Source organism: Thamnophis elegans, chromosome 3 (genome assembly GCF_009769535.1).
Source record: "Thamnophis elegans isolate rThaEle1 chromosome 3, rThaEle1.pri, whole genome shotgun sequence".
NCBI lineage: Eukaryota > Metazoa > Chordata > Lepidosauria > Squamata > Colubridae > Thamnophis > Thamnophis elegans.
The window spans coordinates 40,266,631-40,292,600 of NC_045543.1; the positions used below are offsets into that span (position 1 = coordinate 40,266,631).

At 38.4% G+C, this 25,970-nt stretch overlaps 1 protein-coding gene across 1 annotated transcript; it reads right to left on the reverse strand.

The window, feature by feature from the left end:
• Window positions 1–5,328: 5,328 nt before the first annotated feature.
• GDAP2 (ganglioside induced differentiation associated protein 2) lies at window positions 5,329–25,896 on the reverse strand. The gene is made up of 14 exons (XM_032213263.1): window positions 25,466–25,896; window positions 24,141–24,384; window positions 22,570–22,709; window positions 21,252–21,405; window positions 18,598–18,686; window positions 16,060–16,136; window positions 12,407–12,566; window positions 11,441–11,591; window positions 10,978–11,054; window positions 10,397–10,473; window positions 8,682–8,821; window positions 7,996–8,050; window positions 7,397–7,540; window positions 5,329–6,118 (listed from the first exon to the last, which is right to left on the reverse strand). The coding sequence occupies exons 2-14, from the start codon at window positions 24,314–24,316 to the stop codon at window positions 6,077–6,079; spliced, it is 1,482 nt and encodes a 493-aa protein (XP_032069154.1). The 5' UTR covers window positions 24,317–24,384; window positions 25,466–25,896; the 3' UTR covers window positions 5,329–6,076.
• Between the last annotated feature and the right edge of the window lie 74 nt (window positions 25,897–25,970).

Below are 25,970 nucleotides of genomic sequence, written 5' to 3' on the forward strand. Positions count from 1 at the left end.
TGTAGACTCGAGAAGTAATGGTAGAAGCAGAAACAACATTGCTGTTGGTGTCTACTATCACCTTTCCAGCCAAGGAGAAGACGTGAATCATGCAAATTACACTCTTTCAAGGAGGCATGAAGTCAGTTGATGAGAAACCTAATTAAACGGACATCAGTTGGGAGACAAACTCTGCCAAGCGTACTTCTTCCAGCAAATTCCTGACTTGTCTTGCTGACAGCTTTATCCTTCACAGGATGAGAAAAGGCACAAGAAGCCCTCAACTTGATTCTAATCAATAGGGAAGGCTTAGCTGAGGATATGGAAAGAGGAGGGACAGTACAATACTGGAGCTGATTTTATGGAGATTAAAATGGAGTGTAAACAAACCTGTATCTTGGATTTCCAAAAGTGGATTTAGAACAATGGTATGTAGGATTCCGTGGGCAGAAGAAGCTAATGGAAAAGGGACCTTAAGAAAGTTGGGAGTTTCTAAAGAAAAAGGATTGTAAACAAATAAAAAGGAAAAAAATTGGAGACAGCAAATATGTGACTACATAAAGATCTTAGTGAAAATCTTAAAAATTGCAGCAGAGAAGGGCATACAGTACATATGAAATGTAAAGAGGATCAGGTCCAGGGGTGGGTTCCTGCCAGTTCAAATCTCGTCTATAGAAGAGGTTCCACAAATCTACAGTGCCGTTTAGAACTGGTTCCAGCTCCCTCCCCCCCCCACCTGTCCGCACATCATCAAGATGAAGAGTGAGAGGAGGAATTCTGGGAGTTGAAGTCTACAAGTCTTAAAGCTGTCAAGTTTGAACACCCCTGGGGTTTTTTTTTCTAAAAGGTTAGGGGTGCAAAGGTCTTGTAACTTGACAGATTTAAGACTTGGTGCTTCAAATGCCAGAGTTTCTGAGCGAACATTTTGGTTGCTAAGCAAGAGCATTGTTAAGTGAGTTCCACCACATTTTACAAGTTGGCCATGCCTACCCAGTCACATGGCCGGCAAGCCACTCCTACCCAGTCACATGGCCAGCAAGCCACTCCCACAAAGCAGGCCACACCTACAGAAGAGGTTCTAAAAAAATTTGAAACCCACCACTGATCAGGTCACAAAGGATAGTTCAGAGTCTGGTAATCCTGAACAGGTATCAAGAAATCAAAAGATCAGGATAAGTTAGAGAAACATGAAAAAACAAAGAAAGGAGATGTTTTTGCGTATGCCCAAAATAAAAGAATCTATCGTCTGCTTCATCCATCTTTGCACTCCTGGTTCTCTCAGCAGCTTGACACCATCAGCTGTAGAAGGGGTCTCCAAACATAGCAAGACTCGTGGACTTCAACTCCCAGAATTTCCCAACCACCATGGCTGGCTGGGGAATTCTGGGAGTTGAAATCCACAAGTCTTAAACTTGCCAGGTTTGGTGACCTCTGAACTGCAGTATGTTTCAGTGATGGCTCCTTGGGTTGGGGATTGAGGGAACTGTTTTACAGCAGTTTTCTTCTTTTCTTTGGAGCCAGTTTCAGTCAGGATAAGGTGGAGAGAAATCTTCTCCTAGCCCCTTCTTTGTGGGGTGACACAGGTGCTATTCTCCCCTTCTTTTCCCCCTTTAGAGGAAACCCCTAGGAGAGGTCATCCACCCATTTGGGGTTTGGTATAATATGCTGATGACACCCAATGATATCTTTTCACTCCAGGCCCGCTAAGTGAGGCTGTTGTAGTTCTGTCATGGTGCCTCTGGGTGTGCGGGTTTGAATGGGGAGGAAGTGTACAGCTTTATCTAAAGTTTCAGTTGCACTCTTTTCTGGATGAGGGAGAGGGGACTTCAGATAGGCACTCATGCTCTTGTCACCCCAGAGCTTGAGTACTCTAACATTGTAGATGGAACTGCCCTTGTAGAATCACCTGGATGCTTCACCTAGTCCGGAAAGCAGCGGTGTGTGTGTGGTAATGGGAATGCCTCAATAGGACTCTTGCTTTGTGGGCTGCATTGGTTAAGAGTTTGCTTCCAAATCAGTCAGGGCTGGAAGGGACCTTAGAGGTGTTGTAATCAACCATCTGCCCAGGGCAGAAGTACTTATTCCATCTGGGACAAATGGTTGTCCAAGCCATGGTCCCACCAGTACACCTAAATCCCTTTCACGGGTATTACTGCTGATCCAGGTACTGCCCATTTTGAACCTGTGCATTTGGTTTTTCCTGGCTAATAAGTGTAGGACCTTACTTTTCTCAGTACTCAACTGCATCTTATTGGATAGGGCCCAATGCTGAAGTCTGTTAAAGTCCTTCTGAATGTTGGGTCTATCTTCCAAAGTGTTAGCATTCCCCCAACACACACACCCCTTCCTGGCTTGGTTACATCTTCCGATTGATGAGCTCCCCTTTCTATCCCTTTATCTAGGTCATTTAGGAAGATGTTGAAGAGAACTGGGCCCAAGAAAAAACCTTTAAGTACTCCACTGCATGTTTCCTTCCACAAAAATGTACTTCTCTTGAGGAGCACACACACAGTACAATTGGTAAGCCAACTGCAAATTCATCTGGAGGTGGTTCTATCCCACATTGTTCTATCTTACTAGGAATAGGTTGTGGTCTATCAAATGCCTTACTGAAGACTAAGTGGAGTATGTCCACAGCATTTCCCTGATCCACTAATTTAGTCACTTTATCAAAGGCGGCAAGGTTTATTTGACATGACCTGTAGCAGCATCTGTACAGCAGCACCTGCTCTCTAGCTTTTCTCCAGAGATTTTAACAACCTCCAATGTACTTGCATTTTGAAGGGCTCTGAAAACTTGGCTGTTCACCTTGATCTTTGGCAAGTGTGGTTGAAGCCTGCTTTTCTTCTTTTTCTTTATTCCCATCTGAGTTTTGTTATTTATGCCCTCTTTGTTCCTTTTTGCTTTGTGTGGTTTTCTTGTTTTAACAATTTGTAAACTGCCCTGAATCACTGGAACCCAGGCAGCATATACATTTAACCAATTGTTACTTTACTGTTGTTATTAATAATGGGATCAAACACAAACAATAACTAAAAAGGCAAAGCCACTCAATCCTATTTCGGTTCAATCTTTTCCAGCAAAATGATAAGGGACACACTTGGAAATTGAGGAACAGAATGAAAGGTGAGATTAAAGTTTAAGATTGATAGAACCAGTCAGAAAATATCTAATGGAATGAGTCTTTAGGACCAGATGAAACATATCCCTGGAGGTCGGTTAAGAGTTTGACAGGGAGCCCATTACCCAGAGAAGTGGTTCCCCTTCATTGACTAGGTTTAATCAGAACTTGGCCCACCATTTGTCTAGAATGCTGTAAGCTGTGTTCCTCAACTGAACAGACTCAAAATCAGTTGCTTAAATGGACCTCTCCAACTCTGATTTAGGTTCTGACTTATGCTTTTCTTCAATATGCAGGATATACCTTTTCTCTGCCTTTCCCTGTTTATTGGGTCCTTGCTAGCAACTTTTGTGGATGTATTCCCCCCACTCCCCATCTTAGCAAATTGGATAGTATACTTGGAAACAACTGCCTAGTATGTAATATAGCCCAGGTTCAAATCCCAGTAAGGGTATGGCTAGCTGATGAGAGCTAAATAGCTTGAAATAGATCTATACTAGTCTCCCTTTATTTATTTATCAGCACAAAAAAAAACATTATATATATATATATATATATATATATATATATATATATATATATATATATATATATATATATGTATATATATATATATATATATATATATATATATATATATATATATATATATATATATATAGTCGCATACTATCTGCGTCTTGCACAGAAAATAGGCTACTTATAGTTAAACAAATTAATTAACTCTTCCTGTCTGTGGACTGAGCTTGCCCCAACTTAGCTCCCATTTACATTACCTTGGATCAGTTGTAAACAAAGCACTTGGCTGCAATTAATTCAGCTGTTTTGTTTTTGAATGCCTCCAAAGCCCATATTAGCACCAAAGCATTTGGGAAAATAAGTTGTCCCTGGAGATTCTTTGCATTGCAGCTCACCAGCTTCCAGTTGTTTTAAAATGGATTTCATTTTTTAAAATATGAGAATGGTATGGGATCTTAGGGAGATGATTTTTTAATTTCTTAATTTAGACACTATATTGCTCTTGCTGTTGGAATGATGTACAAGCATTCCTTTTCCCAATCCAGAAGTCTTCTTTTCCCTGCGCAAACACCCAGGACACTATCTCACAACTATGTACTAGGTTTGCAAATGAAGCTTTTCCACAGGCACAGCTGTGAGTGGACTTCCTCTGCATTATCATTAATGAACAGGACTGCCACTCTAGTTCCACACTGCCTGTGATATTGCCTCCCACAGAATGCAAAATTAAACTTTCAATTCTAGGTATGAAGAGGGATGATAGCACTGCACATTTCTTCTTAGCAATTATGTACATCTGCTATTATTTACCTTGAAATTGATATAAACTGATCTCAAACACAGCAGTTATATATACTCGGTATTTTTCATTAATGGAGACTTTTATAGCTGCTTTTTAAAATTCTATATGAAATGAATACTTTTAATGGTCAGTAGTATGCATCACATTCAATTTGGTTTCCCCATTCAGTAGCATGGATTACAATAGCAGCTACTCTGAGCCAATCAATTCTATTTCCCTTTCCTGATTTCTGCCCCAATCTATGCCATTCAACCATCGCTATAGGAGGTGGAGGGGAACATGTGGTTCTTCATTGTCAATGAACCATGGTTTTCAGCAGCAAAGCCAATGGTGTGCAGCTGGAATTGAATTTCAACACATGCAGGGCCTAAGGTTCACCAATGCTGCTGCAGTAATTGCAGACTTGGTGGCCAAAGTTATGACGGACCCAAAAAGAGGACATAAGACAAGATTCTAAATTTCAATGGTTATCCCCCTATTCTGCAGTCATAGGAATGCACTTTGGGTGCTTGGCAACACAGCTGCTTTACAGCTGTTTGCAGCATCTTGCAATCACATGACCACATTTTATGTCAGTTTTGCCCCATTTGCTTTATGGCCGATGCAAAAAAGGGTTGCAAAATTGGGTCATTCATGCGACTGACCTGTTTTATGACTTTATGAGTTAGAATTATAATGGGTAGTCTCCATTATGGTCATAACTCAATAACTACCTGTACAGATTAATTGCCCATTGTGACCCTGAAGTCACACATAGACTATAGGCATCTGCTGACATCATTATTTTGTTTCTGTTACAATAGTTGCATAGTAAAAATATTATATTAACATAACTGATTTCACAATCTGGAACACAAGCAAAGCAACTGCAACAACTAATCTGCGTGAGGCATTATAGCCTTAATTCTCAAAGATGCATACAAATAAATTTATTTTCAAAACAAAAAGTGAATTGCTGAATTTCTTCAATGACATAAATTAATTTTCCAACTTGCAATCAACACATTGTATTATTCCCCAAATGACTGTGAAACACAACATCAGGCAGACATGCCCTTGAATTTTACTGGAGGAGGGATGTGCAGGTGGCCACAGCAGCACATCCTTAACATCTCACATCATTTGGCAAGACAGAAAACAGATGACAGATCCTTTAGCTTAAGTATTTTGTGGTAACTCTACAATTTACAAATAGTTCTTCTGCTACTTGCAGACATTTCTAAAGGCAATTCTGTAAATATATCTGTCTTAATGGTTGATTCAATATATAAAGGTCATAGAACACAATAGATACTGCATCTCCCTAACCCCCCAAAAAACCCCGCCAGTATCTGATTGTGCCAAAAGGTGGCCATTGATGTCTCGGGAAAATGCAACAACGGAATCATCTTGAGATCTTGTAAAAGAAAAAAGAATGTTCCCACATGGAAAATCCATCTTCTCCTGGATACTTAGATCGGAAATACAGTTCATTACCGTGTAGTTTTCTGATTGCTTTTGTCCTTGCAACTTTCTCATTGTAAAAAAATAGCAGAGGTGGGGAAGAAAGCCCTATCTCTGAACTCTGTAAATAACTTAGATTGACTTGATATGGCAATGGCAAGCAGCATGTGAAAGATTGTTGAGCAATCAGAAACAATGGCGGAGCTGAAGAGTCAGAGGTCTGGAGAAGAAGGGTAAGAATAGTATCCATTTTCCTGCAGAGAAGGGGGGAAAAACATTAACACCATGTATACAAAGAAATCACATTCAGGTCTTGTTAAATGAAGAGCTGTGGAACTTCTATGTGTTTAATTCCACAGATAGCATTCTGGGCCAAGTGACTGCCATTTAATGTAGGGGGATGAAGTCCTGTCATCTGAATTGAAGTGTTTTATTCCTAAACAGATTGGAGAACTAGAAAAGTTTAGATATTATGGGCCAGGCTAGATTGCGTTGCTTAACCCACCACACGATAAATTGAATATTGTACAAATATCGCTTTTGACTGTCCTTTCTTTTCATTTTCATTCAGGTTTCCTTCTTTCTCCAACTGCAGGGAACCTCCAGTTTTCTTTTTAGGTATTACCCTGCCTAGCCACAGGAGAATATATATGAAAAATGGGTCAGGAAGTGGTGTATCCATGCTAAAAACAACAGCTGCAAGATCTTTCTAGTGAAAACAAAGAAATGTGCTAGAGCAGAGAAATGAAAAGAAGCTACAACACACTGGGAATGCATCAAGGGAAGGTGGGTCACAGACAATAATTTATTTCCATTTGCTTTCTTTAAAAGGGAAAACTAGTGAAGTGCTTTCACTTGCATCTTTCCATACTGCTACAAGAAAAACCATTGTGCTTTTAGAGTAACCTGTATAAAAGCATGTGCCACAATGTACACTGTAAGATTTCAAAAAATGAAACACCCAATAAACTACACTGTAAATGAAGTCCAGGAACCTTAATTTAGAAATTAATGGGGAGGGACGGGACGAGACAGATGAAGTAGGAAGGAGAGGAGACACAATGTCATTTGGGATAAAGAACAGCTTGTTAAAATGCACTTTATGTTAGACAACAGTTATCTACTCCATACTATTGTGTTTCATGCCTTTATTTCCTCCTATGCACTCATTAGGTTTTGTAATGGAGCTCATTCAAGATTACAAGAGCTATATAATTCAACATTTGCTAGGTTATATATAATAACAGCCTCCTATGAAGTACAGCTTTGTGCTCTAAACATAAGCGCTCATCTATTCTCTAGATAATGTGTTCTTACACCAATACAATGTGTATTTTCAACAATACACAAAACTGTTCCGCAGTGTATTCTTTCAAAGGCTCAAACAATCCAACATGGCCTTCAAGTCTTAGCTGTTTCAAAAGCAAAACACCAGGCATCTTTGTAAACTAAGTGAAAGAAACGTTTCTTTACCCTCCCTCTGCTTCATGAAATCCAAAAGACATGGAAGAGTGCCAAACTAATTCACCTACCCTGATGTCATATTCAAGAACAAATGGAGGAAAGTCAATTTGTTCAGGGGGTATTGCTGCGAACAACTGCTGGAGGCCTTCCACATGGTGAACTTTGTCCTTTAGACCTGAGACAGTAAAGGTTGTGAAGAACCAGGTTGAAACCTAAAGGGAAGAACAGGGAAATTAATGCTGCTTCCACAAATTCTCTGACTACAGATGATTTCATCATCTTGAAGTTATGAGACATGCAACAGAAATGTACTTAATACAATACCGTTAAGTGCACCATGCAAGTTTTTAAAGCAAAACAGACAAGTTTTCCTTCCCAACCCAACTGCTTTTTAAGGTTGACAGTACAGAGAATATGTCAAGGATAAGGAGAGAACAGCTTGCTATAAATGTAAATAAATAGGTTTGTATGGGTAATTTGTTTTACAAAAAGCTTTAATTGCTTGCTTGCTAGTTAAGCTTATATTCCTCCAAGAGTCTGTGGTAGCCAAAGCGGTCCACCATGCCAGGATGCGTAACCTCAGCAATATCATTCAATACTTCAGGAGCGCACTTTTATGATTGCATGCAAAATTGTACATTTTCCACCTGGAGATGGCACACTTCACCTTCGAGCGAAATGTTGGATGGACAAAATACAACGCCTTCAGATTTCTTTTGTACCTGGTTAATAAGAAAAGAAGTTTCTTAAATCTTAAAACATTTAACTAATGACATGATACCACCCAACTAATTCACAGAACTGGCTTACTCTTAGCATCCAAGACAAGATTGACATTTTTGGATATCAGGACAGGAACTGAAACTCTGATTTTGCAAAGAAGCCTTATCTCAGTTTTCACAGCAAAGTCCTACACCCGCCCTCATCGTGCTTTGGTGTTTATTAAGTTTATGTCCCCTGCCCCTCCCTCCTACTATATACACTTGCACGAAAGCTTGTCTGTGAATAAGCTGATCCTTGAATTTTTAATCAACATACTATCAAAACTGCATTACCTGCAGATAAGTTGACCTACATTTTTTGTGGTATTTTGATTAAAAATTAAAGACTCGGCTTATCCATAGATGGGTTTGTACATGAAAATATATAAAAAGTATGGGTAGTTTAAAATAGTATTATTATATATAGTCTCATATAAGCTCATCTGATTTTGTGGTGCATTTTGGCATCTGAAATTCTCAGCTGACTCATAAATATCTACAGTACATTATTTAAAGCAAGTTTTCTTGTGCTTTTTAATCACAGATGCCAATACAGAGAGACAGCTCCAAGACCTTTGAATATAAAACTTACCTCACATCGACAATGTCAGAGAGCTTCTTCAAGAAATCTGAGTCCAAGTGATTGTAGACATTAGTAAGTGTATGGAAATAGACAATAATATATTCTTTCGCTACAATATGGTCCATCACATGGATAAAGTACAAGAGAGCCTGAAAAAAACAACACATTTATTTTATCAGAGACAAAATGTGGCTTCCCCTCTTTTTCTGTAATTCTACAATAGTACTGGGGAAAATAATTTCCTCAACAGAAAGAAAATAGTACATTTTGTTGAGCTAAATGGCTTTCCTCTGTCCTCAGGAATAGCAATGAGTAAGACACAGTGCATTTAGAACAAAAGGTATTAGACCCTCCTCTCAGCTATGAAACTGATCTGATAGCCTTGCCTATGCTTCAGTCTATTCTGTCTTGCAGGAATTATTAAAATTTTATCCCATCTTTTTTATATATAACTCAAGGTAGCAAACATAATCCCATAATGATCCTATTTCCCCACAACAATCCTGCAAGGTGAGCTAGGCCAAGAAGTACAACTGGCCCAAAGCCCACCAACAGTTCTCACGACAGAGGAGGTGGTGGTGGCTAGAACTCACCCTTTCTGGGTTTCTAGCCTAGCACCTTCAGCAATGCATCAAACTGGATCCCTTTTACGCTGATAAAATAAGCGTGGAACCCACACTTCATTTCTGCAGACTTTTGGAGTTCTCCTTCCTTTTATATGTGGAAGGGAATTCCTACTCTGGACTGGAGAAATGAAGTGGGAATTTTCACAATCCCCTCTTTGTTTTTCCAGCCCAACACAAGAGTTTCTTTCCCCTGTGTGTGCTGGGCTGGAGAATCGAAGCAGAGATCCTGAAGATCCAAACTTAGTTTCTGCAGTCCAAATGATTTTATGAATGGAAATGAGTGGAATTTTTTTGGTAGCCAGCAGCAGACTGCAATCCTCCCTGCTAGCTTCCCCTTTGACTTTCTGGGGAAGCCAGCAGAGAAGCCAGCAAACAATCACATGATTGGAAGCACTTGTCAACTGGTCATAAGTATGACCAAGTTGAGAATTAGCTGTAACTGCACTCCTCCTTGTAAAAGATTAAAGTACTGTTAATACACAGTATAGAACATCTATTATATGTACACAAAGTTTATAGCAACTGCAATTTGTCCAGGTCACAGATCTATAGTCTTGGCAAAACCATCTATGATTTTTGTAATGGGATGTTTGCAAAGTTGACTTTGGAAATGGTTCTAAGCTTCATTTGGTGAGTAATGAATGGAAACTAAATTGCAAACTAATAATGGGCATTCAGATGAAACTGTTGGTTTTTGGTCAGCTTTGGGAATAATTAAAAAATGCTTCACTTATAATAGTCTGTGTGGCTATGGATCAGTAGGTCTCAAAGTACTTTGAAAAAATTCTGCTGAGGCAAAACTGCTTGCCTTATAGAAGTGTCTTCTGAAGCAGTCGTGTAGGCCAGTGGTCTCCAACCTTGGCAACTTTAAGACCTGTGGACTTCAACTCCCAGAGTTGAAGTCCACAAGTGGTGTAGGCTCTTCAAATCTTGGAATGTCAGTTGTGCCCAGTGTGAGTTTTTATTTTCAGTCTCAAATGAAAACCTTTTAAAATGTCCTTTTAAGGATGAAGAATAAACCTGGATGTACAAATATGGTTTCTTAAAATTCTAAAATAATAGCTGTTATCACTATTGAAATACTTCTCAGGATCTTACCTTCTCCATGTCTATAAGGGTAACAGGAATATTCCTTCCAACAACTGCCATCACTGTACGACCACAGTTATCAACTCCTATGAACAGAATGAACATCAGGACCATATTTCAGATTCCAGAACTTAGAATACATATACACCCATACACATACAGCCACCCCAAGTCAAATCAGCTACATCAGTTAATGCAGTATTGCAGGCTAACTCTGCCCACAGACTGGAGTTCGATCTTGACTGGATCAAGGTTGACTCAGCATTCCATCCTTTTGAGGTCAGTAAAATGAGGACCCAGATTGTTGGGGCAATATGCTGACACTGTAAACCATTCAATGAGAGCTGTAAAGCACTATAGAGTGATACATAAGTGCTAGTGCTATTCTCACTGAATATGTAAACAGTTAAAACTATTACAATTTTGATTATGTAGCTACTGTAACTCTCAAGAAAAATTAACCATAAGTAAACTCTTATAGGCTAAATTTCTCATTAGTAGCATTAAGATGCAAGATTCACTGCTTCTTTCTTTGCACACTCATCATGCAGGAGTCACAGGCATTTTGGTTAATTTGACCTTAAACATACCTGTTTGGTACAATGCTTTAAGTGAGGCAATATCTGACAGGTCCTCAGCTCTTGCTCGACAAAGCCAACGGTTGTAACTAAAAGGCAACCACAGAGAATTGCAAAATAGTTACAGTAGGACAATTAGCATAAACATCAAACCAGATACTATGTATTCTCTGCCAAATATCCTAATGCATTTCTTACTTAACTTAAAAAGGAAACTAATTATAAAAGCATTGTACTGGAAACAACCAAACAAATATCAGACATCTTCTGCATGCCAACCTTAAAAAGTCTGTCCAAAACCCAGTAGCAGTTCACTATTTCCCCTTTGAAAGGAAAAAAAAAGAAATCTACTAGAGCAGAACACTATCCTGTGACCAGAATAAATAAGTACACTGCTCTCCAGCACCCACAACCCCAAAGGATGAAAACGAATAACCTGCAAACAGGAGAGGGACTTTGGTAAAAAGTGCCTTACTTTCTCTGATGTTGTTTCTGTAGTGCTGCCTCAGACAGTTGTCCTTGAAGGGTAAGACGCCTCTGTTTATCAACATCTCCCTCCATTCGAGCAAAAGCATGCGAACCAATAAATGAGAAGTCTGCTTCTAGCTCCTCTTCATCAGAATTATCTGCAGAAGATATTCTAGGATAATGAAGGGTCCGTCCCTGAGGATGTCATATTACACACGCAACACAGAAAAACGAGGGGCCATTTGAATGAAAACAAATTGCAGTTAGAAGAGATTCTATGGCAAAACATCAGGGGTTAGTAGCAGTTCTTTTTCTGGCGCAATCTGAACTGATGAAATATTACCACTTACAGTTTACAATACATTGCAAGCTTTGAATAGGTCAAGTGGATGACTGTGGAGAGCAAAAAGCAGCAGTAGTGCTGAACACTGGATAGCCCGTGAAAGGTGACTCTCCCATCAAGCCTGTCTGAATTTCTCTCTCCATCTGGTTGAAGTGAGAGATATGATCAGCTGAAGACTGGATTATAAATTTAACTGAACTTGCAGAAATGACAAAACTGACCAGATTGGTCAGAGGAAAAAATGAAAATAAAATCTTTTTGAAAGACTGGGAACTTATTTGGACTTTTTGTTGAAAGGAGAAAGGATCAATTCGATGATTTCAGGATTTGAAGAGGAAAAAGGGATAAAGATGGCAGGGGAAAAGTTAAGATGATAATTATTCAATACAAAAAAGGATAGAAGCATAATACCCTTTTCGTTACTTTCTAACTTTTTATTTTATTTGTTAAACTCTTAGTTATAAAAACCAAGCCTATATAAACTAACTTTGAAAAGTGGCTCAGGATTAAATTAATATGGAAATATAATTTATATTAATAATAATGCTAAATGTAAAACTCACAGCCCTTTAAGGTTGGTTGCTTGTTTTAAGTCTTCTGCAAGTTATTTTGGCACAGATGCAGACTCACCCTCTGGAGCACCAGGCTTTTTACAAATTCTAATCTGACGTTCGGGCACAACGGGCTCCCCTTCTGCATTTCCTATATCTTCAGGAAGCAAAGGCAGGGACTCTCTCTCCTCGGCGAGTGATCTTGGAAAATAAAGAGGCAGCATCTTCTGATACGTAGGCTGTAGAAAAGAGAATTTGAAAACTGACTCATCTTGCATTTCACTTCTTCAGGGCAAAATTGAAATCAAGAAGAGTATTAACTCATGTTAAAATGAAATCACTGGTCATACCAATACTGTATAAATTCATCAATATCAGCTTTTCAACGTGTAGACAATTTCTCTTTCAATTTCAATTTCAGATAGAAATAGAATCCTTGTTCTTTTCAGCTTAGAAAATTAACTTCTGCAACTATCTGAAAATTCAGCTGGCATATGGTAGGCGTCACAGTGTGTCCAGTGTGCCAAAACTTCTTCTGCTTTCATACATATGCAGAAACAGTCAAGTTGGCTTGTTTATGAGGGAGATGGGCTGTTAAGAAGTGCATGTGTTTGTGCATGCGCACGCACGCATGCACACACACACACACACACAGAGTGATAAAATTTGAAGATATCCCAACATAACACCCAGATGACAAGTTCCCATTTTTCTGTTTGAAGCTAGAAAGGAGGTGTCTGGCTCTTTCCAAATCACTGTGTGCACCTCTGAAGACAATCTAATCAACCCCCAAATTTTCATTTTAGTATTAACTGTCTTAAAACTAAATACAGACATATGTCAATATCAGCTGTGTTTAGTGCTTCTGAAGTTCTCAGCATGCCTTAAAATGCATAACCAAAACCCGCCTGTTTTTACAACTCTATTTGGTGTCATAAATGGGACTGTCCCAACTTTATGAGGCACAGTAGAAGGTTGATACCATCTTAATACTTTTTTGTAGAGAGGGTACAATGTACTAGCGTTGTTTTTAAAAAGCCAATAATTTCGTTTGTAGTGCAGGCTGTAAAGAAAGTGAAACAGCTTTATAGAGCAGCTTATCACAAGTCTAAGCCTTTCTTGGTACATGTCACTTTCATATTGTGGACAAAATTGACACGATGATGCCTCCATTAACAGAGATAACACAATGAGTAGCACTAGTTCACAATTCTCTTCCTGCAGGGAATGTATGATCTGGTGTAGAAAATTACTAAATTTCCAAACACCACCTACCCAGAGGATCTAAATTGGATTAGGATTCAACTTCACCCTATTTGCTGAATCACAACTGCTTAAAGGCACTGGTCTTGACTGTGTGGAGTAGTAACTGTCACTGTCACTCTTTGAAATCAGCCCTTCAGATGAGAAGGAAGCACTGCAAAACAGTATCTTCTACCTCTGCTCACAGGGAGGAGGATACTATGGTTACTGACATAAAAAACCATGAGAAATCAAAGCAACTTCTCAAAGATATAGGAAAACAATTGAGAAATGAAGCATATCTTAGGAATAGCAGAGGCGTCTCCTAAAACACACATATACTGACAATGATAATTTCCCAACTCTTTATATTATGGAAAATTGTAGCCAATACCAAGTAGGCATTTGCAAACATTTTTTTAGATCACAGAACGTTTTACAGAATTGGCAACATGTAAAAAGCTGCAACTGTAACCTAAACCTAGAACTGTATTGGCGTTCCTTCCTTCAACATTTATTTTGTGTGGATGTGTTTTTTAACTGAGGAAACATTCTTAAGCCAGTACATTCAGAAACATGGATTGCTCATCTAAAAGCCTTTCCATGCAATTTTCACCACATCTTAACATAATGAGAGACAGGCAGCTTTAATATGTTTGGATGCAGAGAAGGCCTTTGACAACTTACATTGAGGCTTTATATGTAAAGTACTGGAAGATATGGATTTTGAGCAAAGAAATATTGGAGTAGGATTCATACAGAAGATTATTAAAGTGACTGTAAAGATAAAACCAGAGCAGCAAGATTACTTTATGCACAAACATGGAAGGACACTTTGATTCCCACAATGGATAAATGGCTACAAAAGTTGATGGGAGTTAGCAGAGATGGCTAAATTGACTGTTTTGATTAAAGAAAAGAATATAATCAATTTTATTTCTAGTTGGAAACAGTTTTTCGAATTTGTGCTTGAGATGGAAATGAAACTTGATTTTGAGTTTTACTGATTAGATAGGTTTGGCATTATAGAAATGGCAAGTATATATTATTATATAAAAGTAAAAAAGGTTTTGTGTTATTACCTTATTCTACTGCACCAAAAGGAGTTGGAAGTCAATGTTTTCTTTTCTCCCCTCTATCCTACACTTTCTTATCTTCCCTTTTCCTCCCCTATTTTACCTTTATTTTCATTTTCCTTAAATTTTGTATTTGATGTTTTGATAAACTAATAACAATTTTGAACCCCAAGCCATTCTATTTTCATCACATCTTGCTTAAGAACAGTAACTATATTATTTGATATTAAGCTATAGCAATAGCAATAGCAGTTAGACTTATATACCGCTTCATAGGGCTTTCAGCCCTCTCTAAGCGGTTTACAGAGTCAGCATATTGCCCCCAACAACAATCCGGGTCCTCATTTTACCCACCTCGGAAGGATGGAAGGCTGAGTCAACCCTGAGCCGGTGAGATTTGAACAGCCGAAGGGCAGAACTGCAGTCAGCTGAAGTAGCCTGCAGTGCTGCATTTAACCACTGCGCCACCTCGGCTCTTGTACAGTTATGCAGTAACATGTTTGCTCACATTTTTTTAAGCTTTCTTCAATTATAAAGTATTCTCCATTTAGCACTCACTCAATAGTCACTGAAGAACAGCAGCCCCCCACCGTTTCGGCACCAGGGACCAGTTCCATGGAGAGAATTTTTTCTGTGGACCAGAGCGGGTGTGGTTTCATGTGCTGCCTGCATCCTGTGGATGGTGTTTCGCTTGTTTGTGCGGACCAGTTACTGGTATGCCGCGGACCTTGCTGGTTCACAGACCAGGGGTTGGGGACCCCTGCTTAAGAGAACACATGGAATTCAGGGTTTAAGGAATGTGGATCTGTTTCCCCTGTGCCTACAGTGGTACTTGTTAATTAAACCCAGAAGGCGCAACAAGTACTAAAAATGACAAATACCAAACAAACCATGTGACTAATGCGTGGCACTTTCTGTTGGCTGGAAAGGGTAGCGAGTCACAAGGCAGCCGACACTGACAAATCCTAGCCTGCGCATCGAGTACCAAACAAACGATGAGTACTGGGACAAAATGTTTATGTCAAAATATGTTAAGTACCAAATTTGCCAAATTTCAAAGCAGTCAAGTACTAAGACTCCATTGTAGACTAATATTTTCTGTATTACGCCATATTTCATACAACAAGAAATCAGCATCACTTGATTAGTGAGTTACATTTTCAACACATTTTAGAAATAAAACATAAATCTACTTCTTCACTATACTTAAGATCAACAAAGGAAAGGGCTCACTAATTTTTATCCACTTTTGAATCAGAATACACGGAGTCTGAAGCAAAACCCAAGCATCTATGAATTAATGAAATGAGAGTTCTTTAGATTAAGTTTATTATATATTTCAAAAGAAAGCTATAAGAAAAAACAAGTATTATAACTGCACAATTAATGCTTGCAAACAAGTTATTTTACATACCTCCTCAAGATCAGAAACAGCAAACACTACTTTTTCAAGGGTTTCCCCATGAATTTCTAAAAATCGTCGGATTGTACCTAGTGGTAGAGGAAATGTCAAGAAAAACGAGTCAGAAAAATGAGAGGGAGACAACATTTAAGCCTATCATATAGGAGGAATAATAATTAAATAACAAATGAAATAATGTGAAATAGCAGAAATACCTAAAGTGCTTGCAGGAATGATTATCTAACTTTTCCTTGTGATCTACTTAGCACCACAGGGTAAAAGCAAATCCTTTCTTACTGCAAGGAGTTGCTGGTTCTCTAATAAGCCTACAGATGTTGATGATAACACTGTGCAGGACCAACATTCTTCCCCTTTCCACCCCATGGAATGTAGTGGGAGGACAGGGATCCATTCCAGAGAACTAAGGTACAACTCAGTTCAGATAACATGAGAAAAAGAGGGTTAAGACAACCCCTCCCTAATAGTTCCCAAAGTACATGCTTCATGTAAATAGTAGTCTGCTTCAGTTTAGTACGATTCTGCCTATAGATATAAAATAATAAAGAAATCTTCTTGGAAGAACCACTACAGGTCCTTATTGGTTTTTGGTGGCTCACGTGCACCACTTGGGGCTGATTTTTGAGGGGTGAAATTGACTTTTGATAGTCGGATTCACAGAGAAGTCATCATTTTACCATATTTATATTCTACCTTTCCTCCAAAAGCTGAAATCGGCATAGAATTGATCTTGCCTAAAATGATTCATAGAGAAACATGTAACATAAGAGAAAGATAGCCGAGCAAAGTCATTAAGAACACTCAATATCTGAATGCTGCCCGCCGCTCTCTTCCACATTTAACACCTTAACTACCTATACTATATTGGCTCTCACATCTCATATCTATTTCTCATTTACTTAGCCCCCTAATTCCTCCAAATGAAACAGCACCCACTGTGGAATTCTTGAAACGGAGGATAATCTGTGCCTCAAAGTTTACCCACACCTCTATTATTTTATCAATGGATGAAAGGCAGCATTTCAGGAATTGTAATCTTATTCTCATATTAATTGTCTAAAATATTCTTTTTTTAATCAAAACAGAAACCATGAAAAAAGATCTGTGGGTAGTAGAACTACACAACAAATAGAGAAGTCAATAGACAGGAGTATCTGCAGAATCCAGATGTTTTATTAGAATGCTCAAACAAGTGTTGCAGAGCAAGCCCTGCCCTTTACATTTACACATGTGATATTGCAACATGTGTATAAAAGGGGTAGAACTCTTGTTGTAATTCTATTCATCATTGGCCCTCTTGCATAATTACTTTTTGTTTACATCCCACCTTTATCATTTTTTAAATAAACAACTCAAGGTGGCGAACATTTCTAATATTCCTTCTACCCTGGTGCCTGAACCACCGGACCAGACTGTAGAATGATTTTCCCATCGCCAGAAGTTTTTAGAAAGGTGGATAAGACCTAGTTCTTTCCCTGGGCCTTTGGACAATTTGATGAGCTACAGAAGAATGTCAGTTTTAACAGCCACTGTTTTGTTTAATACATTTTGTATTGGTTGATTATTATTATTTTTTCTTTTTCTTGTATGCTGTCTAGAGTCACATGATCTGGCCACAGATACCTTAGTAAACAAATAAAGCAAGTATTATTTTTAATTTATTTTTGTAAAATAAATGACCCAATTGAGTGCCAAATTCTAAAATAATACAATTGTGTTATTATATATTTTCCCCATTTGCATTTTATAAAATACAATAAATAACAATGTCTACCCATGCTGGCGATGGTAAAACTTTTGAAGGTTGATGCCAGTCAACCTGATCTAACCTAAATAAAGTATGTGGGTCCAAATATTAATACAGAAGTATATATTAATGTATTCCTTGAAATGAAATCGAGAAGAGTCCACAACCATGCAATTATTACTTATATGTATTGATAATTTTTATATCTTTATGACTGAAATATAATGCATTTTGCTCAATAAAATCTTTGGTGTATACTTTTAGATCATACATGGTATCTCATAACCTACACATTCACATTGGCCATCATTTTGGGGAGAAATGGGAAACAAGGGAAGGAACAAAAATCAATGTAAGGTAAAAATGTGTGAATTTTTAAAGAGATAGAAAGATGCACAATAAGCATAATCAACATAATCTGACTCTTTACATTCCTTTAATACCACAGTGTGGGGTGATTATATATGGGATAGAATATCTCATAATGCAAAATAAGAAAAAATTCAACCTTATATAATTTAATCACTTGCACTTGTGACCAGACCTCTGGAAAAAAAAATCAAAATTTACCTCTTCTGGGCAATTGCCCACCTACTCTTGATCCACCATTCTATAACACTTACTCATGTATATGATCACATATTCTTTCCTTGCCTCCATTATTTTTTTCTCCTTCTGCGGTCTATTTTTGCTCTACAAATAGATTGTAAAGTGCTTCAAGACAGAGAGATTTGATCTCTGAAGCATCAGTTATATAAAACAGCCACCCCTTCAAGGATACTTACGCAATGCTATGTGAGTTGCATCCACTAAAGGATAACCACGTTTCACAGTGTTTATCACGCAGAATCCCACTGAGGACATTGCTTGTTCCCTAAAATAACATCGGTAAAAAATAATTTCAGCAAGGCGTAAGAATGTCAATTCTACATCATCAAAGCAAAGGCATGCCAATTTCCTGTATGTATTTATTTAGGACAGAACAGCTATAGAACCATTAAGAGTTGGTTCTATAACCATTAAGGATAGAACTCTTAATGGTGATTAAGATCAAAGCTGGTGGCTTATTCCTAATTTTTTTTGGGGGGGGGGGAAGCAGGTCCTTTGGCCTACTTACAGAATTAAAAATGGAAGAACAATCAAAGATGATTTTAAAAATTTGTATTCTGGATAGAGAAAATGGTTGTTTTGAAAACTGTAGGGAAGTTACAAAATTTTAAAGAAGGAATGCAAGAACTAAAATTACACAAACATCATCTTAGCCCTTAAAGTGTAGTGAGTGAGAAAGAAATATAAGATTATCCCATGTTGATTCTCTTTGATAAAAGAAAGCAGTCACTTTCAAGTTTCTGTTCTTATACCCTGCAGCAACAGAATTCTAGTCTGTTTCCTGGTCTGCACTAATTCAAAAGGGCTGGCAAAAAAAGTGTCATTTGGATTCCTTCCTCCTTCGTGTTGTTCTTAGATATGGAGATAGGGAGAGACAGTATTACAATATGAAGGGGAAGTACACTCACCCACACTAACATGCATTATAACCATTCTTGGTTTAATAGTTCACCACTTAGTGTTATTTATAAAAAAATAATAAAGGCAGGATACAAATAAATAAATAAATTCTGATATAGCAAAAGGTAGAATTTGGATCAAAATTCTAAAATTCTAAAAATGTGGCAAAACCGAACAGATAAAAAAAAAAATTATATGCAAATTCCTCAAAGGAGGAAAGTAAAAGCAAAAAAACATTAAACATTACAGGATTTAAAAAGAATAAAAGGAAAATAAATGTTCAACTATTCTAGATGGATAAAATGGTTGCGCTGATGTAATTATCTGATTTTACAAACTAAATTCAAACAAAGTTATAATGAATTAATTTCAATTTAATATGAATTTGAATATGAATCTTTCTACTTTAGATCCCTTGGGCAAACTTACCACTAGTCCCATCCCATCCAAAAACAATGACCAGTGATTCAATACTGGCCTAGATTAATAAAATACTGTAAAGGCAAAAGGAATTTGAGAAAATTATACACTAAGAACATTCAGATGAGCCTAGTTTAGCAGTAATGACTCCGTCTAGGTAAACCATAATCGTGACTGACTCCAGAAATTATTGAGTCCTAGATCTAAGATTCGGAATATTACTGAAGCATCTCTCATATTTAAAAAATGTGCAATAACTTGTAAATCAGAAAAGGTTTGCATATCATATTCTGAGGAGTGGAAAAAAGGCATACCATATCATGGTAAGCCATAATGTGCTTGTTTGATTTTGTCTTAGAATGTTTGAACCAAGTTACTGTGATTTATGAACCACAATTCATAGCTTAACATAACATACAAGTAACTAAACAACAAAGAATAAGGGATGTGATCTGCAAGGGGACACAGACGTTGATTGGGACTGGTATTTAGTTCTCATCAGCCCTAAATTAAAATTTAATAGGCTCCAGGTTCTGCAGCACTGGGGATACTTCTGGTGATTTCTTTCTTTCAGGAAAGGAAGAAAGGGTTAACTAGGCAAAGTACTGATATGAACACTCCTCCCTTTTCCTGTCCTCCACATCACACTTAATACTTTTGTTTCATTCCTATCTGTTGTTATACTCTGTTGCTCAGAGGAATATGCATACTTTTTGTAGTCTATTCCTAAAATTGGACAATTAATATTTGGGGTGGGTGGAGAGGACAATTAAAATTGCAGAAGTACTTAAGAGGAAGGTGGTAGCATATGTCTGTAAAAGTAATTTCACAATATGCTAGATTAAGAGATACAGGATGTAACAGCTGTGGTTTCTGAGCTATTTTCAGGTGTTTATTAGCCCATTTAGGTCACACTTATTTCTTTCAAGAAATAATCATTTAAATTGGCAGCTGGGCCAAAAATACAAATAAAAAAGCCAGATTCATGCAACTAGCCCAGAAACATTCTCCCAAATATGGAAAGCAGCTATATCCTGACCAAGTAGAGTCAGGAAAAAATTAGATTGTTGCCATCTTGTTGAATTTGGAGTGTAGAAGGATTGGTAGATCTCACTCAGGAATCATTGCACGGAAAATGATTTAACATTAATTTTGAATTAATGTGAAGTCAAAAACCTGTGCATTTGGTAGTTTACATCCCTTTCCTTGAGTCCTTTGATAACTTCTTTGCCCTTTATCCTCACCAATGCATCTTCCTCAATGTTTTGTTGCTTGCTGTATCTATCACCACCTGTTAATAGGTTCATTCTTCAGAGCAGCCATTTTTTGATAACACCCGTGATACCTTTGCAACATTTAAGATACTGTACACTGTCCTTTTTTAAGGCGCATTTGAAAGCCTCTGTTTTTACACTGGTTGCAGGCTACATGAATTCCATAGTTTGCATGCAATGCATGTTTTTGGGCGTGTAGAGAAGGTACTTGCCTGTCAAAGAAGAGACATGCTTACTTTGCAAATTGAAGGATGTTGCGGTAGCAGCTGTACAAGGAACTCTCTGCTGCTGTTCGGTATCGGCTTTTATATTTGGGTCCCACAGTATGAATGATGAAGCGGGCAGCAAGATTAAACCCCTTGGTCATCTTTGCTTCCCCTGTCCGACAACCTAATAAGAAACCAGAACAAGACGAGCAATGTCAAACCAATGGTAACCCAAGCATTTTTTAATTTAGAACCCTTTATTCGATAAACTTTATACTCCTGGATGAGCTTGGGCCCAGGGACAATCCATTTTCCCAAGGGGCCACATGAGAATCTGGGACTGTTGTGGAGGACAAAGTCAAAGCTCCTACCCCCAACTCCACGCGGGTCCAACGGACCCATGGACTGGATATGGCCTGTGGCCTGTAAAATGCCCAGGTCTGTTATACACTATAGCCACTTTTTTGTTGTTGTCAAAGTCATCCTGCTATAAGTATTTGTTAGCTGATCTTGGATTTATGGAAATTATAAACTAACACTGATAGATGGAAACTGTCTGGAAAAGTCTAGTTTAGGATTGCAAGGCTTCTAATGCCAGGTCAACTTTTGATAAAACATCTTGAATGAAAATACTGACCTGGCATTTATTACAAGGTCAGCTGGAGGAAAGAGGAAACAGAGTTATTCCTAGCACTGTCTACCAGGTTACACCAGATGCAATAACAAGAATCTACAAGTCTATCTCACTGACCAGAAATTCCATCAAGTGGGATAGGTCTGAGAACTTGCTATTGAATTTGGATGGCTCTAAAACATGATGTTTGTCTACTTTTCACGAACTGTACAAGAGTCTCTTTGCCTGCACTAGAAGGAGTAATCTGACCTTGCAATGCAATACTCTAGACTGTTTGTTCTAAGAGACTTAAATGACTATTTCAGGTCACTCGTTAGTGGTTCAGGTTTTCTGTCCAATCAGACAATCATAGACCTTTTTCCCGTTGAAAATTGCATTTCTTGCTTCAGCGTCCATTTTTTTCTTTAAAACTTGAAATATCTCCCCAGAATCAAGTTTCTATTCTAGAAAATGAAGAAAACTAAACACCTCTTCCAATACTTAGTAATTTCCTTCCCATTTCTTTCACATATTACCTAGGTGATAATGAATTTCTTGCATAAAGATGGTCATTTAGTTTTTAAAAATGCAATTGTGGCTAAGTAATTTGTGACAAAGGTTGTGGCTCTTGGCATCCTTGACCTCTGCCGCCATTTATCCTGAAGTACCTAACAAAGGGAAAAAAGAATCACTGAAGCAAAGCTCATTTTATGCAAATTAACATATTATTCTGACCTTTAAGTTTCTGTAGTTCAACTTTTAAGTCAGGTCCTGCGTGCATGGAGATACTTTCAGAGACTGGATTTTTATCTGTGAGGGACTCATTGCTGGTGTTTACTATAGCTGTGCAGTTCAGCAATGCTACGTTGCCTCTCCTTTGAAAAGATTACAATTCATTAACAATGCAGAAGAAATAAAAGTAGAATCAAAGATATCTGCATATAAAAAGGAAGTTCTCCATCTAGTTATTTGTTTCCCATAGCAGTACTGATTAACCAGGTAGACACCAATGGAAACATTGCCAAGATCTCCAAATTTTAACATCTGACTATTCTCAGAAAATACGTTTTAATTCCTTTCTCCTTTTAGTCTTTTTATAGAACACTATACCACCTAGACTACTACACTATGAATAGAAAAATAGCCATCATATCAAAAACATGCACTTTAATTGCCCTAAAATATATTAAGGCTATGGAGGCCCTCAAAAGAGAATGTACACTTTTAAAATGAAAACTGAATTGAAAGAGGCCAAACAATACATTCATATTTATAAATGAGAAGGATTAAGAAGATAAGCAGAGCATGACTCCTGGAATTCTTTCCAACACCCTTACCTGCAGAGGTTATAAGAAGCGCTGTTTTCTTCTGGAAAACAAAGCACCTGTTTATGTATGCCTCTGCTTTTCTGACATTTTGCATCTGCATTTGGACACTGAGCAACTGTCTTATGCAGTCACATAATCACCATTTCAGCTCCCAACAAACAAAATCAATGTGGAAGACTTTAAGAGGTTGCAAATTATGGGTTGTACTTTAAATGTTCAATGACCCAAATAAAAGGGTGATAATGTGACCAATGACCCTGTGAGTTTACCTAAGGATGGCAAGTGAATTTATTGGAACTGCCATTGGATTTTGGCATAGTCATGTGATATCATGCCTTATGACTGCATCACTTAGCAACATAGCTCCCATTCCCAATATCCATTGGTAAGAAAGTCTGTTTCATGCAGAATCACATAATCAGGAGAGAGACGTCAATAGCCTTCCAAGTGGCTGCCCAAATGCCTCTTCCAATATTTTTTTCTCCACAAAGCCCTGCTTGGTCCAGACATTTTTCAAATTCCATTTTTCTTTTGCCAGATTCTCCTATTATATCAAATTTGATCCCATTCTGGACTATTTTTGGAATACTGGAAAACAACAAGCACTAGCCTATCAATAAATCCCAAATGTCTCTTTCATTCAGTTTTAAATACATAAAATATATGGCACCAAACTGTCCTCAGTGTAATGAATCACAACTCCTATCAACCCACCCAATTTGTTTAGTGGTAAGGAATGATAAAGAGGAATATAGATTATTTTAGAAGCTTCACATAAAATTGTGAGGATTTGTTCTTACACAGTCAGTAAAATAAATGAACATAAGCAAAACATTTTCTTTTTTAAAATACTGAAGTTCTTATATTTTTTGTGAGCCTGTAAATGTAACTCATTCTTGCTAGTGGAATGAATCTGTCAGAAATCTAAATGTTTGATATTGTTTAATGGCTATTTAAGATAACGAGATGCAAACTTACCATAATATTATCTTTGCATTGATGTCTTCCCTATATGGGAAGGGAGATCGAACATCAACTTTCCCCCCTTTGATTGGTAAATGAGAGCTGTTTGATTGGTCCTCATTGTGGTAGTTAGACCATCCTGGCAAAGTGTTAATATCCACAAAATTGGAAGGAGCTCCCAAAGGATCCATGGAATCACTTATTTCAGTTCACTTCATAAGTACTTCACTGCTTATTGAGATATTGCTGTTGTTTCACACTAAAATATACAACAAAATAAAAATTCAGTGTGTTTAATACACTCTTATTATTCATCTTTAAATCAATAACTCCATTCATACACCATTTTAAATAATGATTTAGTATAATATATCTAAAATAAAGTCATACAAGTTTTGAGTTCATGTGCCTGGAATATCAATATCACCTAGAACATCAATTTGTGATTTCCAATGCTTAGTTTTAAAGAAGCCAACATCAAATCTTAGTTTCTATAACTGCCTAATTGAAATAAAACAAAATATATGATCCGTATTTTTACAGTGGTTTCAATAGTATTGCATATGAAAGTCCATAGGTATCTATACCTGAAATCCCATGTTTGGGCAACAAGGCAGTGTCAATTTGTTGGAGCCATGAGAGTTATGGTTCAACATGCACACAGATTAGAATGAACTTCAAATTCTCCACAAAATCATGAGGGTTTTTAAAACATTTAATGGGTTCAATTTTTACCCAGAATCCATCTTAAATAATCTAGAAACATATTGCGTTACTATTTATATTATACATATACATATAAAAGCTTTATATCAGTACTATTATATTATTACAGTTATATAATTATAAGCGTATCGGTATTTATATTTATTTAAATTACCTAGCTGCCCAACTCCAATGGAATACCGTCAGAAGAAGTCGTCCCTGAGAAGTTTAGTTAAGGCATTTCTTGGGGCAGCATGCAGGGTTCCAGCCTTTTGACTAACAGCAGAACTCATGCACCCGACTCCCCACCCCCACCCTGGACTGCAGAGCCACCACCCCGAGGCAACAAAACTAGCCCGGTGAACGCGCCCAGCTGTCTCCCCTTCTTCCCCAGGTGTTTCAGTTCCTCTTTTCTCGGAGGGGAGAATAATTCTCTCCCACCACCAGCGAAGGACTGTCAAGAATGCAGCGCCCTCCTCTCCTCTCCCTCCCTCCCTCCCCCACTCTTCCCCATTGGCCGACGAAGAGGCCGCGAGCGAAAGGCGAATCCGGGGGATCGGAAGGCACGCGCCGCCCGGACTCCGCGCGCCAAGGCAAGGGGTCCCCGAACCCCCGGGGACGTCGACGACACCCACCTCGGCTCGGTGCCTCGCGGCACTCACGGATGCATGGCTGCCACCCCCGGCGGCCAGGGCTTGTCCTTTGCCAGGGGCTCGTCGGAACCATACCATACCCGAGGAGCAGAATCGCGGAAAGCGACCACCGACTCCCCGCGTGCCGCTCGTAGGTCCCTCTTCCGGTGAACGCCCCAATCCGCCAAGCGCCGCCTTCTGCTTTCCGCCCCGTCGTATTCGAGTGCCCAAACCCAGGTTGCGCCGCAGATGCGAGAAAAGATGGAGAATGGGAGAACGAATGGGATACAAAGAGCTGCTATCGGTCGCTCCAATCGCTGCCCGGCCTGGCAGATACTCCCAAAGACGCCAGAACAGCCGGCTGAGCTTTGTACTCATATCGGCAGCGGGTCAACTTCTTGGTCGAGAAACGCGTGCCTTTGCTTCCTGCGCACCTTGTGGGTTTTGAGCAGTGGCGGATTAAGGCTCACTGGTGCCCTAAGCACTGACAAATCTTGGTGCCCTCCTC